We start from the raw sequence: 18,538 nt of genomic DNA on the forward strand, positions 1-18,538 counted from the left end.
AGTATAACTCTGTTATAAATTTCTTTAAATATAGCGCCAAATAAATTGAGAAGTTAAGCCACTGTAGTTTTCACTGATCTTCCGTAAATATTTTTCTAGCGAGACACTTGTTGATTTTTTTAAAAATCAGGACATTCGAGTTCCCCAGCTCAAGACCATGCACACCCTACAAACGGTCATAAAAAGCAAGGGCTAGTTATGAAAAACTAATCGTCACCATAAATGGCATTAATGCCTACGCGGATACAGCTTGATTTATCAAATCGGTTGGTGCCTAAAGTCTGCTCGTACGTTCTAGAAAAACGCCGCTCATCATCCTTCATCATTGTTCGACCGTGGTCGAGACAATGGAATTTACTATGCTACGCCAGACTTCACGGTCCATCATAGCATTACGGAGGTCCTGCTGTTGGATGCCTGTATCCCTGGAGATTACATCAGGGTAGGAGAGTGTGCGCCCTCTGGTATCGCAAGCAGATGGCTTCTAGAGGAGAAGAGTAGAAATTACCTTGTTTCCAGCTCTACAACAATGTCCAGCAAACTGGACTCTCCTACCTTTCACAAGAGATGATACAGGTGATAGTTTCCCATATATTTGCATTTTGGTTGGATGACGCTTCCACGAGAGATTTTGAGCTCTCATAAGGAGGCGAGTGTAAGTTCCATCCAACCGCCTCTCAAGCTTTTTTGATAACGTCCAGGTTTCTGAGCCAAATAGTAGAATTGGCGATAGTAGAATTGGCTCCGTTAGGCTATAACAAGCTGGCGAATTAAGCCTCAGGTAGAGCTCTCCAGACAACCAAGTCTGCACCTTGCTATATACACCCCTGCACACCTAAGTTACAGTGTGAACTTATTAATCAACCCACTGTACCTGATATATATACGGAACTATTTCGCTCTTACCCTCTATTTCTTTTCTCTTAACATGCTTGTGTTATATTCAACAAAAACGTACAAACCTTGAGTTGTTATTCCGAACCATGCACGCATTACTTACATGCTATAGTTCTCGCTCTCTCTATTTATCTTGCTTATAGTAACTGTGCACAACTTTCATGTAATTATCTAGCATATTGTATTACAGAACACTTTTAACTATTCCATGCTTTATATCAGGAATCCTGTTCCACTAAATCAAATATTTGTTCATATGTAAATGCAAACGTTCCAGATTAAAATAAGAAATATACGAAAACTCAAATATTAGTGTGGTCATTCTCGCCTTTGCACGAAGATTATTTGATATTGTGTATTACCAACGACTAATTGATTACTAAGACCAACGGAATTTGTGTATCCTCTTTTCAGTGTGATATCAAATCATATATTCTTCGCAGGTATTGACAATGTGAGGTAAGTTGCATGTGTAGACATTGACCACATTAAAACTTGTTCGAGTTTCAAATATTGTATTAACCATAAATGTATATCTAATAAATTAATGGAGCAACTTCAACGAACATAACTGCTGGGAATCTTCAGCCTATAATTTTCTGAATAGCATTATGAAATTAGTGCATTATGAAATTTTCTGAATAGCATTATGAAATTAGCATTATGAAATTACAACCACTGCAAATAATTAATGTGTGTTACTACACTATATTGCAAGGATGGTTGTTTTTGGTCGAGTACGACACAAGCAAGTTTCATAAGAAAAATTATATATATATATACACATATATATATATATATATATATATATATATATATATATATATATATATATATAGAGAGAGAGAGAGAGAGAGAGAGAGAGAGACAGAGACAGAGACAGAGAGACAGAGAGAGAGAGACAGAAATAGAGAGAGACAGAGAGACCAACTCGCTGAAATTAGTAACATAGTTTCCCTTACATCGCTTAGCGGATTTCTGGTATAAAGTTGAATCCAGCTTTTATAGTTGTAAGCCAAATTCTAGAATCTTCGGCCAAATTGTTTGACGGGAAAACTCATTGCGTTACTTTGAAATTTCCCATGTCAACTGTCGGTCAACACGTGTTGGTTGGTCAAGCCATATTCACGAAAGCGTCAATACCTTTTATAGCGATACTTTCCCTTTTATCTAGATACATTAGTACGTGGTTCTAGACTAGAAAAATTGAGAGTTATGGTTCAAATCTCAGCTGGAGTCTTGTTACAATCTAAAAGATACGCTTTTGGAGAAGCAGAAATTCGTTCCATACAAATTTATTTATTTGACTAATATTGGTTTCAAATTTTAGCACAAGGCCAGCAATTTCAGAGGAGGTAAATAATCGATTATATCGACCCAAGCGCTCAACTGGTTCATATTTTATTGATCCAAGAAAGGCAAAGTCGGAATTTGAACTCGGAACGAAATGAAGGACGTTTATTTGACTAATATTGTCATGATTTCATGATTAACTTTTTAATTTAAATTTATATAGAACGAAGTGCATAGAAAAATATTTTTGAGATAGATCGTTTAGCCTTTACCTGCGTGTAAAGCTGTTGAAGGAGCATAGGAGGCAATACCAAGGTAAATGACCTAAAACAGTGAGATATTATTCATTACAATTTAATAGCTTCAAAAATTAACATCAATTTTACACATTAAGCAAAAATAAAACGACAAAAATGTTTCCTAAAGTATTTTCGCACGAAAGATTCTTTAGATGTGATTCGATTAGACTTAATTATAAGTTGTTTTTTAAGTGGAACAGGAAATTTTGTGTCTAAAATATCCGGAATCATTTTCCGTTCATGATTTATTGAGAGCACTTTTACACAACATAGAACTTAACGAAAGAATAATAATTAGCAACAGCCATCAGCTTATCCAACTGTTGCACTTCCACTGCTTTAAAAAGAACGTAAAAGAGATTCATTGAAAGACCTGTCATATATAAAATCAGAATTAGTTAAAATCTCTTACTAAAGATAAATATTAGTTACCGCTATATCTTTTTGATTCAACCAGTCTATCGACTAATTTTTTTTAGCCAATTACATACTAGAATATACACTATGTCAATATCTGCTGACATTCTCTTGAAACTCTTCCATTAACGTCCGTATAATTATACGTTACGCTCATCTCAATGAAGCTGTTCTTCCAGTCAGATGAATTTGCATTTCATGAAAAATATCAATACAACATGAGATCAGATTATGTCAGCAGAATTTCAGTTACGAAATAAAAATTATCATTGAGATAATTATATCAAAACTTTTGCAGAAAAGCCGCAAACAGAGCACTGGAGACTGCGAAGTGAGTCAAGGAAAATACGGGACTGATGGTGGTGCATTTCTTATTTCTATATTGCCCACAAGGGGCTAAACATAGAAGGGGCAAACAAGGACAGACAAAGGGATTAAGTCGATTACATCGACCCCAGTGCGTAACTGGTACTTAATTTATCGGCCCCGAAAGGATGAAAGGCAAAGCCGACCTCGGCGGAATTTGAACTCAGGACGTAACGGCAGACGAAAGGATCTCCGTGTAATGATGAGATCCATATATATATATATATATATATATATATATATATTTCGTTTTAAGGCGGCGAGCTGGCAGAAACATTATCACGCCGGGTGAAATTCTTAGCCGTATTTCGTCTTGGCTCTACCGTCACCTACAACCTATCCCTTGATACTGAGCTCAATATACGCATTGGCAAGGCAGCTGCTGCAATGGCCCAACTCTCCAAACGGGCATGGGACAACAATAAGCTGACCAAGACCACGAAAATGAAGATCTACCAGGCATGTGTACTTAGCACTCTACTGTATGGAAGTGAGACTTGGACGTTATACACACGCCAAGAGCGTCGCCTAAACATCTTTCCCCTGCGCTGCCTCCGGAAAATCCTCCGCATCAAATGGCAGAATCATATCCCCAACAAAGATGTCCTCAAGCAAGCAGGAATACCAAGCATGTTTGCACTCCTCACACAAAGACGTATGAGATGGCTTGGATATGTTAGCCGTATGAAAGATGGCAGAATCCCCAAGGACATACTCTACGGAGAGCTTGCTAGGGGTACTAGGTCTGTGGGAAGACCGTTCTTACGTTACAAGGATGTTTGCAAAAGGGACATGAAGGCCTGCAACATCAATATTAGCGGTTGGGAGGCAGTTGCCGGCAACCGTGGAGACTGGCGACGTACCGTAAAAGAGGGAACACAAAGGAGTGACAGAGAGAGAGAGGAGAAAGGGAAAGACAAGAAAAGACGTCAACAAGAAACTATGGCATTACAACCAGCCAGTAACAGTCTTCGCTACATTTGCGGTACCTGCCAGAGGGAGTGTTTGTCCAGGATAGGACTACACAGCCACAGCAGGAGATGTATCAGGACATGAAATGTAAAAGCCGGACTAGATTATTTTATGCGCAACTCCAATGTCTCCCGAGACAAAAAGGATGCCAACAACAATATATTTATATATAATCTTTTCGGTTTGACCGGCAGTTTTTTAAAATAATTTCCACGTAACTAAACACTTTTAAACTTCGTATACTGGTAGAATGTGTTTATAAAACATCTTTTTCTCTTGGCTTTATTGAGAAAATTCTATAGTTTGTAAGATATTTGTTGTTTATTTTTTCAATTTCTGCAATTTCAACCAACCAATGACGTCTATTGAGGTGAAAACATTCTGTGCCGAATGCATATGTCCCTCGTTTAAGAAATAGATTGGGTTTATTTACATTTCTGAAGAAAAAACGATACCCTTCCTTCCCCCCTAAAACCTAACCCTAACCCAGATTGAAATGCAATAGATCGATACTAGGGTCATAATTATGGGTGACAATTTCATATGACACCGCTAGAAGAAACTGCCGTTCAAACCGAAAAGATCCAACAGTTGCGAAGAGTATTTGGCAGATTGGAATGAAATCAATATAAAATTATTCAGAAATATATATATATATATATATATATATATATATATATATATATATATATATATATATATATATATATATATAATATATATATATATATATATATATATATATATTACATTACCTGTTGGATTGTACAAAGTAGAGTAGCTATGAGTTTGACCGATACAGACTGGAATCGTCTCTCAAGATACTGCAATAGATAGAATGTTTTAAAATCACGAATAAAGTTTAAACACAATAAAATCAACTGAAAAGATCTTATAATTAAATAGCAGTATCGCCCGGTGTTGCTCGGGTTTGTAAGGGAAATAACTATATATGCATTTTTAGAGAGTTATAGCCAAAAATAGCAAAAAATTGCATTAAAAATGGAAAAAAAATGATGGTAAATTTTTTTTTTAATCGTTGACTCATCTTAGACATTTTTAGAGAGTTACTTCCCTTATATAATAGCGAAAAAATGCATTAAAATTGAAAAAAAATTATGGTAAATTTTTTTTAAATCGTAGACGCGCGCTAATACCCAGAAGGGCTCGATATGAAGTATCGCCCGGCGTTGCTCGGTTTGTAAGGGAAATAACTATATAAGCATTTTTAGAGAGTTATAGCCAAAAACTAGCAAAAAAATGCATTAAAAATGGAAAAAAAATTATGGTAATTTTTTTTTAAAATCGTTGACTCATCGTAGACATTTTTAGAGAGTTACTTCCCTTATATAATAGCGAAAAAATGCATTAAAATGGAAAAAAATGATGGTAAATTTTTTTTTAAATCGTAAACTCATCGTAGACAGGCGCTAATACCAGAAGGGCTCGATATGAATCACGACTATAAGATACCCGGTTTTGGTTAAACTGCACGGCAAAATGTGGGAGTAGTTAGGAATCTAAATCCTAGGAGACAGACACACAACTTGACTTTTATATATAAAGATGTCATGGGTGGCGGCTAAGGGTAGCGGCCTGACAGATTCGCTACCCTGCCAGATAAAAATACTTAGTGAGATTTCTGGGGTTTTTTCTTTAAGTTCTTTGTTCAAATCCCACAGAGGTCTACATTGCATTTCCTCCTTTTATTTCGGGATTGGTAAAATAAGGACCAGCCAAACACCGGGATCGATGTAATCGGTTTTCCCCTCCCACTATAATTGCGGGTCCTGCGCCGAAGTTTGAAGCAATTATATATATATTTCTTTACTGCCCACAAGGGGCTAAACATAGAGAGGACAAACAAGGACAGACAAAGGAATTAAGTCCATTATATCGACCTCAGGGCGAAACTGGTACTTAATTTATCGCCCCCGAAAGGATGAAAGGCAAAGTCGACCTCGGCGGAATTTGAACTCAGAACGTAAATGTCAGACGAAATACCGCTAAGCATTTCGCCGGCGCGCTAACGTTTCTGCCAGCTCGCCTTCCTGAAGCAATTATATATATATAACATAATGTAAACAGCATAACGTGAAAGCACATGGCCTAGTGGTTAGAGCAGCGGAGTCGCGGTCGAGGGATCAGGGTTTCGAATCTCAGGCCGGATGATGTGTATATTTAAGAGCGAAATATCTAAGCTCCACGCGGTTCCGGCAGGCAGAAGGTAATGGCAAAATTCTGCTAACTCCTTCACCACAACTTTCTCTCACTTTTTCCTCCTGCATATAGGTGGGGAACCTATACGCCGATGAAACCGGGAAACCGGCTCTCATGAGCCAGCCATGTCCCGAGAAGGAACAAACAACAATATACAGCATAACAAATACCACTTTACATAAATACATTATATCCAAAATTGTATATACATTACACAATTATACATGCAACATTATGTTGGTTTGTTTGATAAGTTCGCCCGTTTCTTTCACATGTTAATTGAATTAGCATGCAAAATATTTTTTGTAGTGTTTTAGGGAATTGATCCAGCAGATGGAATGCTCTCATGATACTGTCGTCTGTCTCCATCACACGATGGGTAAGGTCCAACAACTTGATGCATGGATACTACTCACTCTGAACAAGAGAAATGAACTCCAACGATCCTCTTTCATAGCCAGTTTGCTCAATTCACTCCAGGCTATTCGTTGACACAGAAATTTCTTTGCTGCATCGTCACCGGTGATGGAAAATTGTGTCTTTATCTTAATACGAAGTAAAGGAAGCAACATCTCGAATCAAGCGAGAGCTGCATCCATGCAAGACAATAAATTGTGCCTGGTGGGATTGAGAAAGGCCATTGGTGAACAGAAAAAACAGCATTGGAGCAGGTGCACAAAATACCAGTTAATGATCGTCTTGAGAAATTGCAGGAAGTGATCGACAAATGTATGCGTGGATCGAGGATCGAAAAGCGTACGACCTAGTTCTACACCCAAGATTCAAGCTACGCCTAGAACTATTGAAGGTCTTCAAAAATCTTAGATGCCCGTTATAAAATGCAATACGACATTGGTGAGTAGATTTAGCGCAAAGAAATTAAAGATAAGCAAATATACAGATCAAAAGAGGAACCTTTCAAAGAGACAGCTTCTCTCCAACCCAGTTTATAATCGCCCTGATTCCTTTGTTGATCCTATTAAGTAAAACTAAGGAAGGATATTCACTCAAAAACAATTTTAAAAGAAATAGAGGAAAAGTGAATTATCTGTTTATGGATACTGTAAAGTTTTATAGTAAAGACAAGATCCAGCGGGATTCCTTTGTACAAATTGTAAGAATGTTTAATAACGACATCAGGATGGCTTTCGAAATCGAAATATGTGTTCATCATCATTATTGTTCGACCGTGGTCGAGACAATGGAATTTACCATGCTACGCCAGACTTCACGGTCCATCATGGCATTACGGAGGTCCTGTTGCTGGATGCCTGTATCCCTGGAGATTACATCAGGGTGGGAGAGTGTGCGCCCTGTGGTATTGCGAGTAGATGGCTTCCAGAGGAGAAGAGTAGAAATTACCTCTTTTTCAGCTCTACAACAATGTCCAGCAAACTGGACTCTCTTACCTTTCACAAGAGATGACACAGGTGGTAGTTTCCCATATATTTGCATTTTGGTTGGATGGCGCTTCCACGAGAGATTTTGAGCTCTCATATGTGTTATGAAAACGATGAACCGGTGAAAACCCATAAAAAGTACTTGAATAGATCAGATCAACCTAATGGGAATTTAAAATCATTTAATGTAGAACAAGCATATAAATATGGAGGAATGCTGGAAAACGACAACATCTTCGGCAAATAATATTTTTGCAAAATGCACAAGATACTAAAATCCAAAATGAATTCGAGAAATGTCAGACAAGCAATAAACTTGAGTGATGTTATGACTGATATGAAACTGTTGTAATTGAATGCAGAAAGGTTGGACTGAAGGAAATAGACAGAAAAACGAAAGACGAAAGGAAGCTCGCGATGCACAGATGCATGTGTCCCTAATCTGATGTGGAGTAGTTATACTGGGAAAGTGCAAAAGAAGAGAGAAGGTTAATGCGTGTCAAAGAGGTAGTATAAATAGAGAAGACTAGTCTAGGCTCAGATAAAGAAGGAAGAAGAAGAAGCAATTAAAAAGGGAAGAAATATGTACATAATTTGTAGAAACCAAAAAGAGAAGAGAAGAAAATCTGAAAAAGAGAAAATCAAACTTTGAAGATAAGGAGACTCAGTGTTTTCCAAAAATACAAAAGAGAAATGGGACAGAAATAGCTCCTAGTTATGGCTAAAAAAAAAGGGTGTTGCAGTAAAAAACTGAAGAAATGCACTCGTTAGCACAGGAACAATCTGTAAGGATAAAGGGATCCAAGCAGACAATAGCAATTTTTAGGGGAGCGGGCGGTCGATTACATTAAGCTCAGTATTTGACAGGTACTTTAATTTATCGACACCAGGCGGCTAAAAGGTAAAGTTGGCTTCATTAAGATTTGAACTCAGAACATAAAGACGCGAAAGAAATATTGCAAAATACGTTTTCTGACACCCTAAAAATTCTGCCAGCTAATAATAATTAAGTAAGTGGGTTAGTCGATTCGATCGACCACAAAATTACAAAATATATATTTCTTTATTGCCCACAAGGGGCCAAACATAGAGGGGACAAACAAGGACAGACAGACGGATTAAGACGATTACATCGACCCCAGTGCGAAACTGGTACTTTTTTTATCGACCACGAAAGGTTGAAAGGCAAAGTCGACCTCGGCGGAATTTGAACTCAGAACGTAACGACAGACGAAATACCTATTTCTTTACTACCCACAAGGGGCTAAACATAGAGGGGACAAACAAGTACAGACAAAGGGATTAAGTCGATTACATCGACCACAGTGCGAAACTGGTATTTTTAATTATCGCCCCCGAAAGGATGAACGGCAAAGTCGACCTCGGCGGAATTTGGACTTAGAACGTAACGGCAGACGAAATACGGCTACGCATTTCGCCCGGCGTGCTAACGTTTCTGCCAGCTCACCGCCTTTAAAATTACAAAATATACTAAAGAAGAAATGGAGAGAAAAGCCACTCAGCGGCCAGCACCCAGCAAGGTTCGAAAGAGAATTAAACCAAAGTGAAAATCGACAATGACTCGGGAACTCCAATCTAAAAGCAGAACCGGAAGGACTGATTCTCACAGTGCAAGACTAATGTCAGATCACAAATAATTATAAAATAATGAAAATGGATATTAACACCAAATGCAGAATATGAACCAGCACAATGAGACAGTTGACCATATCATCTCCGGTTGTCCGTGGTGATCTCATTCTCGCTCACAACATCATAAGCGGAAAGTGTAACCTCTCGAAAGAGCTGTTCTTCACTCCTGCTCCGGAGCGTCGGCTGCGGGGTCATTCCGAAAAGCTCTACCTGCGACGATTTCATCTCAATCGAAGGAGAGGAGCTTTCTCCGTCCGGGTTGCGGATCCGTGGAACAAGCTGCCAGACGAGATGGTGAAGATGCCGACGACCGCTTTGTTCAAAGTCTCCCTTGACCTCAAGTGGCCTGAACTCTTTACATGAACACCACCCTGTACTTAACTCCATGTCCCCCTACATGCCCTTGCTATTTGCTTTTGAGCCAAATTAACTAACTAACTAACTAACTAATGCCAAATCTGAATAAATACATTGGCATGATCATGTTAAACACGGTATATAACAACGGTCTAGCCGTAACAATCTGGGGTGTGCCGGTCTAAGTTGGCAAGATCGTTATTTCCAGACGTAATAACACAGGACTGGAAAACAAACTTTAAAAGCAGAAATCTAAAAGATTTATTCTTTGCTTGGACTATTTCAGACAGGAAATATAACTTAACTAAAATCAACAGGATTATTAGAGCTGCAGCTAAGATTGCCGTGGTAAGAGTCGGATACAAAAGAAGAGAACAAACCACAGTGGCGTAGAGGAATTTGTGAGAAACAAAGTTAAAGAGATATTTGGGACAAGTTGATAGATTGAAAAGAGAGGAACTGCAAAATGGATGTATAAGAATAATACTGGAAAGAACATATAGAATAAGAGATACAGAGTGTAATGTAATATTTGAAGAACTGAAACAAAGAGTGGTAACAATCAAAACAAAACTGGAAAGATATGACAGTAGAACAAAACAATTCAGGTAGGACAGATCGTTTGAAGCCAATCAGAAAAAAAAAACTGTTTGAGGAACTAGATGGGTAATTACACCTAACATTGGTACTTGATGCAGACGAAAGAAAGGCATTCTGTGGAGCAATCTGATACCAACCTGTAAAGGATTAGGATAAAGCTGAGTGGCTGAATAAAATCCAAGACAGTTTAAGAGATATACAAGGACAACACAACATAAAAATAAATACAGAAAAGATAAAGGCAGATAAGTAAAATTCCAAATTGGTGGAGTCCAGGGCTGGATCGTGTCCCAGGTTATTGGAAGAAGAAGCTGAGAGGGCTCTATGAAAGGATAGCAGAACAGCTGGATAAGTGCTCGCAGGAAAGCTCAAAACCTAGTTGGATGGCAAATGGAAAGACAGTTATCTATCAAGGCTCTTGAAAATGGTAACATAGAATCCAACTTTCGACCAAAAACGTATCTTCCGCTAATGTGGAAAGATATCAGGATACTTTAAAAAAAACGGGCTGCTACTATTGAACAGAAAGGGTGCCGAATGAGGAACTGGGGAACGAAAGATCAGCTGGTAATTGATAAACTAATTATCAGAAACTACAAGAGAAGGCACACAGATTTGAGAATGGCATAGATCGATTATCGTAAAGCGTTTATGATACAACACTCATGGATAGCAAAAACTATGGAAATGTATGGAATAGTAGAAAATATAAGATGCCTTATAAGGGACAGTATGTTGCAGAACTGAATTGACAGCAGGAAATGAGGTATTAGGAGAAGGGGAAATTAAGAGGGGAATCTTCCAGAGTGGCAGTGTATCCTCACTGATTTATGCGCTGGGAATGATTCTCTTGAGTGGAATACTGCAGAAACCAAAGTTAGGGTATGATTTAGGAAGTGGTAAAGGAAAGCTTAATTATCTGCTATTCATGGATGATTTGAAGTTGTTCACAAAATGTGAGGTACAACTTGACAGTCTAGTTCAGTCTGTGCGGACTTTCTCAAATGATATCAAGATGGATTTTGAACTTTTAAAATGTGTTGTGATGATGTTGTTTGTATGCTAAGTGGTGAAATGTTAAAAGCAGTTGAACTAAATGTTACTTAGCATTTTGTCCAGCGAGCGTGCTAACGATTCTGCCAGCTCGCTGCCTTAATAATAATCCTTTCTACTATAGACACAAGGTCTGAAATTCGGCGTGGAGGAGGCTAGTTGATTACCTCGACCCAGTGTTCAACAGGTATTTATTTTATCGACCCCGAAAAGATGAAAGACAAAGTTGACCTCGACGGAATTTGAACTCAAAACATAAAAGACGGACGAAATGCCGCTAAGTATTTTGTCCGGCGTGCTTAACGATTCTGTCAGTTCACCGTCTAAACAATAACAATAACAACAGCAAAAACAACAACAACAACAGCAAAAACAAACAACAACAACAACAACAACAACAATAATAATAATAATAATAATAATAATAATAATAATAATAATAATATAAACTCATATAACATACAGAAAATTGCACTACCGGGCACTGCACACATCCCAAGCAAAACACTTTCAATACTGTAACCATCAGAGCATCACAACAAATCACAGCACATACCCAAGGCACACAGAGCTGCGCTCGGTAGTGAAGTGAAAGCACGCTATAAAAATAAAACTACTGAATAATGATAATAATAATAATAATAATAATAATAATAATAATAATAATAATAATAATAATAATAATAATAACAACAACAACAACAACAACAACAACGATATTCTTATCAGAAGTACAAGGTCACACATTTTGCGGCAGATTAAACTGACCCTCTGTCGATTCAAGTAAAATTATGAAAAACAAGATCTTATACTTACTTCGTATGAACTGGTTAATTTAAGTGGATACATCAAAGGTACGAAACACAAAGAAGCCAGAAGGCAGCCAAGACAGGCACCAATGATATAAATCATATACAATGTGCCAGACGTGTACATTTCAGCGGGAGTCCCTAGAATCATGATGGCGGATATGAAGGATGTCATTATAGAAATGGCTATTGGAAGAAGTTGCATGTTTCTATTGCCCGTCAGGAATTCTGTGGTTGTATTTTGCCGAGTGCCACAGAAGGCATAGTATATTCCAATTAGCACCGAGATGATGAGAACCGCTCCGAATATAACATAATCGTAGACAGTGAATTGGTGACGCATTCGATGCATTTTCACTCAGACTAATCTATTGGAATCATTAATATATATATTTTTTAAAGGAAAATCGTTCGCATTAATAAGATCATCAATTCGCTTGCTTGTTCCCAGTCGCCCAGATATACTTCAAGTGTTACATATTCTGTCGGTAGTACATTCTTGTGTACCACTAAATAGTTCAGTCAGTTTGTTCTGTAGCCTGACACATTCTTTCGTCATCTGAAACGATTGCTTAAAGCAACATACCACCTTTCCTCATTTTTCATCTCAACTTTCATTTGATTATGCTTATATTACTGCTCCTGGTATTCTCTATTTTTTCCCCCTTTTATCTCGCTTGCACTTTTTGTTTTCAATTCTATATTTTATTTATTAGTGTGTGTGTGTATGTGTGTGTGCATTCACGTTTTTGCCTTCGTATTTTTGTTCTTAGTCCTATATTCCGTTTTTGTGGTTGTATCCTCTGTGCGTATTTGTGTGTTTTTCCATTTCTTGTCTTCACACTTCAAATGGTGTTACATACCACTTTGTTCTTGTCTGTCAATGGTCAAACTGCAGTTCATGAAATTAATTTGTCTTAACTGACAGCAACCTGTACAACTTAAAAAGTAAAAATAAAGCCAGAAGGAAAAGTCTGTGTTTTCAATTAAAGGCCTTTGTTGTTGAAATCAGTTTTAACAATATATGCTAGACTGAAGCGTTTTTTAAAGTGTATGACATCTCCCAGTCAGAATGTTTTACAACAAGATTCAGTTTCATTTATCTTTGTGAATGTTCTGCTGTTATAGAGAAGAGGTTTTCGTCAAATATAGGTTGGTTTGAGAAAGAAAGAAATAATCAATTAGAAAAAGAAACACAGAACACTCGAAAAATATATATATAATTTTAAAATGTGATTACTACATTTATATTTATACATGTTATATGCACAGCTTATGCACTACTTTACATAGTACATGTGTGTGTGTGTGTGTGTGTGTGTAAGCAGGGCCGTCTTCAGGCATGTGCACACTGAGCAGTTGTCCCGGGGCCCAATTTTGATCTGTGTATATTGTAGCTTTCGTCAATAAATAAATAATATAGGGACCCATTGTATTGATTTTACCGGCGGTCTATAACGCTGCTTAAGACGGCTCCGTGTGTAGATATGTCTGTTTATGAAGGAGTCTTCTATCTTTTACTTGTTTTACTCTATGGCTTTGTTGGGACACCGGTTTGAAGGGTTTAGATGAACAAATATTTTTATTACAAAACCGCTAAGGAACAGGGACGTAAACAAACTATCACCAGTTGTCAAGCGAAGATGGAGGACAAACATCACAAACGCGCATATACATACATACACACGTATATATATATATATATATATATATATATATGGCAGAAACGTTAGCACGCCGGGCGAAATGCGTAACCGTATTTCGTCTGCTGTCTGTCCTTGTTTGTCCTTGTTTGTCCCCTCTGTGTTTAGCCCCTTGTGGGTAGTAAAGAAATATATAGTAAATATAGGCTCACTTCAAAAGGGCCACACCATCAATGGAAAGTATTATGCAACTTGCCGAGGCTGTTAAGAAATGCCATCAAAACCAAGCGACCAGGAAAACAGATAAAAGGGGCCTTGTTTCATTAGGACAATGTTCCAGCACACAAGTCTTTGGTTTCAACGGCAGTTGTGCGTGGCTGTGGCCTTCAACTGGTTGATCACCATCCCTATTCTTCTGATTTGGCTCCATCTGACTATCATTTGTTCCCCAACATGAAAAAGCACTTGGGTGGAAAGCAGTATCGCAGTGATGATGACGTCATATCTGCTGTTGTTATTATTTTTTTTTGTTTTTTGACCAACAGAAAGAAAGCTTCTTCAACAATGGGAGCCAAGCACTGCGACACCGACGGAAGAAGTGTGTGGACCGCAAGGGGGGGACGGGACTACGTTGAAAATTAACCTCCTCTGGTTATATTCCAAGAGACTATGTTAGTCAGCCTAGGCACTCTTCAGCCGACCTTCGTATATGTTTGTGTGTGTGCGTGTGTGTGTGTATGTGTGCATGTGTGTGCGTGTTTGTGTGTGTGTGTGTGTGTGTGTGCGTGTGCGAGCAAGCGCGCAAGCACACAACACACACATAAACATACACACACACACAAACGCGCACACATATACACACATACACACACACACACACAACACAATCACAACACAGACACACACACACATACACACACACACACGCACGCAGACACACGCACATACACGCACACACGCACACACGCACGCACACACGCACACACACGCACACACATACACACACACATACACACACACACACGCACACGCACACACACACACACATACACACACACACGCACGCACACACACACACACACACACACACACACACAATGAGGTGACTGTCGACTTTGCTGAACAGTCCGAACACTTTTTTTCCGCTTCCTTCCTCATTTCCTTTTACAGTTACAATGTTTTCCTGTCAGAGACTCAAACGTAGCTTTTAACACCTGTCGCTGACTGACCTGCAGACTCTATGCAGATCATACAGGTGAATATCATCGCCGTACGTACTTTTTGATTGCCAAGAATGTCATAGGTATGTGATTGTTAAGGTGTCTTGTTAAATATGACCTTAAAAGGCAGATTTGATTCAAAGTTGGACATATGAAAGTAAGTGCCTGTCTCACATGTGATTTCGAGTTGGTTAACCCTCTGGTTACTATATTTCTGTGGAAACACACCATCTTTGTTTCAATTAATTTTTTTTTAATAATGAAGAATAGACGTAGGAGTGGCTGTGTGGTAAGAAGCTTGCTTACCAACCACATGGTTCCTGGTTCAGTCCCACTGCGTGGCACCTTGGGTAAGTGTCTTCTACTTTAGCCTCGGGCCGACCAAAGCCTTGTGAGTGGATTTGGTAGACGGAAACTGAAAGAAGCCCGTCGTATATATGAGTATATATATATGTATATATGTAAGTGTGCGTATATGTTTGTGCGTTTGTGTTTGTCCCCTCAACATCGCTTGACAACCGATGCTGGTGTGTTTACATCTCCGTAACTTAGCAGTTCAGCAAAAGAGAGCGATAGATTAAGTAGTAGGCTTACAAAGACTAAGTCCTGGGGTCGATCTGCTCGACTAAAGGCGGTGCTCCAGTATGGCCACAGTCAAATGACTGAAACAGGTAAAAGAGAGTAAAGAGTAATTTAGTAAAAGTAATTTTGTCATTATTAATCTGACAAAGTGATCAGACGCATTTCTTCTGGCTTCACGTTCTGAGTTCAAATTTCCCTGAGGTCGACTTTGCATTTCATCTTTTCGGGGTTGGAAAAATATGTACCAGTCAGGGCACGGGGTCGATGCAATCGACTGTCTCCCTCTCCCAAAATTTCGTGCCTTGTGTCTATAGCAGAAAGAATTATATATATATATATATATAAATAGGCGCAGGAGTGGCTCTGTGGTAAGTAGCTTGTTTACCAACCACATGGTTCCGGGTTCAGTCCCACTGCGTGGCACCTTGGGCAAGTGTCTTCTACTATAGCCTCGGGCCGATCAAAGCCTTGTGAGTGGATTTGGTAGACGGAAACTGAAAGAAGCTCGTCGTATATATATATATATATATATATATATATATTATATATATATATATAATATATATATATATATATGCGTGTGTGTGTTTGTGTGTCTGTATTTGTCCCCCTAGTATTGCTTGACAACCGATGCTGGTGTGTTTGTGTCCCCGTTACTTAGCGGTTCGGCAAAAGAGACCGATAGAATAAGTACTGGGCTTACAAAAGAATAAGTCCCAGGGTCGAGTTACTCGATTAAAGGCGGTGCTCCAGCATGGCCGCAGTCAAATGACTGAAACAAGTAAAAGAGTAAAAGAGTAAAAAGGCCACACACACACACATATAATACATATAGACACTACACATATATATTATTCCATTTACATCTAGAATGCATTTTAGCCACGTATATAGATTGTATCGAATACTCGATTGGTATTTATCTTATCGAACCAGGGAAGGATGAAGCATAAAATTTGATCTCGAATGGATTTGAACGCGGAACATAAAGAGTCGGAACTAAAATATAACAAAGAATTTTACCTGTCTTTATCGGGATTCTTCTAAAAACAATTTCGTCTTTATATTCCAATGATAATGTTTTAGCTTACTCCGAAATTTATAAATTAGCGACTACTCATGTGTTTGAATAAATATTGCAGACACAACTTTAGATATCACCAGTCTTTTGTGTACAGAGCTTAAGTGCTGCGTCTTTTGTTAAGGTTTCTTTAGACATTAAGGTGGGAAAACTATAAAACTAATATGTCACTTAAGTTCTACTTCAAAAAGGTGGTACAGATTGGATTAAAGAAGTTCTATTGATCTTCGAGACGAAACGAATCCATTTTCCTCGTGTTCGATATATTATTGAAGGAATTTCGTTGCATTAAGTTCTCTGGAAGCTATTAAAAGCTTAGTTTTAGTTAATACTTCAAAATAATAGATTTCATTTTATAGTCTTTCTGACCAAGTATTAAATCTGATAAAATTGTTTTGTCAGAATAAACTTCCAAACTCTTTGAGCTGTGATATTTCTTCAAACAAGAAAAATTATGACTTTGCCTGCATAACAGGAGTTCAATGATGAGAAACACCTAGCTATTTTTATTGATTTCTTTTGAAGGCACAAATTCCATATCTATAAAGATCTTCAGTCGATAGCAATTGTTGCTGTGTCATACACACATGCATGGATACATACATACGTAACGTACATATCTTGCAGACACACACAATTATATACATATATACATGTATACACAAACGCATACATACACATACGTATGTATATGTTTCCATGAATGCACGTATGTTTGTATGCATTTATCTATTTATCTATGTTTGTGTGTATATATATATATATAATATATATATATATTATATATATATATATATATATATACATATATATATATACATATATATATATACACACATATATATATATACATATATATAATATATATCTATATATATATATATATATACACACACACATATATATGCATATGGGTATGTCTGTCTGCGTTTGCGTTTATGTTTAAAACCGATGTAAAAATCGATGTTGTATCAAAGCGCACAACTAAACCAATTAATACGGTAGTGGTTGTTTTGGCTTTGGCGATCGATCTGCTAATCAAACAAATGCTATTTTGTTTCCATTTGCTTTTCATATTCCTGATACTATCTGTCAATTGCTACACCTGATTGAAATGTCACCGATTTTCGATGAGAAGACAAGATTTTGAACTCAGGATGCTCACACAACCCGAATAGGTGCTGCAATTGTACGAAACAAGTAGGCAGGACTAGTAGTTCATTTTATTTTATTTCGTTTTTTCAATTGTGAAAGGATGAAAAACAAAGTTGACCTCGGTGGAATTTGAACTCAAATCGCAAAGAAACATTCTATCCAACGTTTTAACGAAGCTACCAATTTGACGCCTTCTGTTTGAAGAAGATCATTGAAATGAAAAAAAAACCCTCTCAGAAATACGTACTTGATATGAAAGTTTTCATTTACACTCCCAAAAGCAGAGACCCGGCATATATACGTATGTATATACACACACACACATACTAGCAATAATACCCGTCGTTGGTTGGATAATTACTTTTACTCATTCTCGGGAGTCACATTCTAAGTGTTATTATATATATAACTAGCAGTATCGCCCGGCGTTGCTCGGGTTTGTAAGGGAAATAACTATATAAGCATTTTTAGAGATGTAAAGTATAATAGCCATCTCAATATGGCTAACCACAAAGGGGGGG

General features: G+C 37.8%; 1 protein-coding gene across 1 annotated transcript in view; it reads right to left on the reverse strand.

Moving 5' to 3' along the window:
- The window catches only part of LOC115216560 (sodium-coupled monocarboxylate transporter 2-like), a 56,307-nt gene extending 43,290 nt beyond the window's left edge, over positions 1-13,017 (reverse strand). The window contains 3 exon segments of the mRNA XM_029786025.2: positions 2,463-2,514; positions 5,000-5,068; positions 12,344-13,017. Of these exon segments, the coding sequence (XP_029641885.1) occupies positions 2,463-2,514; positions 5,000-5,068; positions 12,344-12,688 (466 nt within the window). The 5' untranslated portion in view covers positions 12,689-13,017.
- Positions 13,018-18,538: the final 5,521 nt, after the last annotated feature.

This window comes from Octopus sinensis, linkage group LG10 (genome assembly GCF_006345805.1).
Source record: "Octopus sinensis linkage group LG10, ASM634580v1, whole genome shotgun sequence".
Taxonomy (NCBI): domain Eukaryota; kingdom Metazoa; phylum Mollusca; class Cephalopoda; order Octopoda; family Octopodidae; genus Octopus; species Octopus sinensis.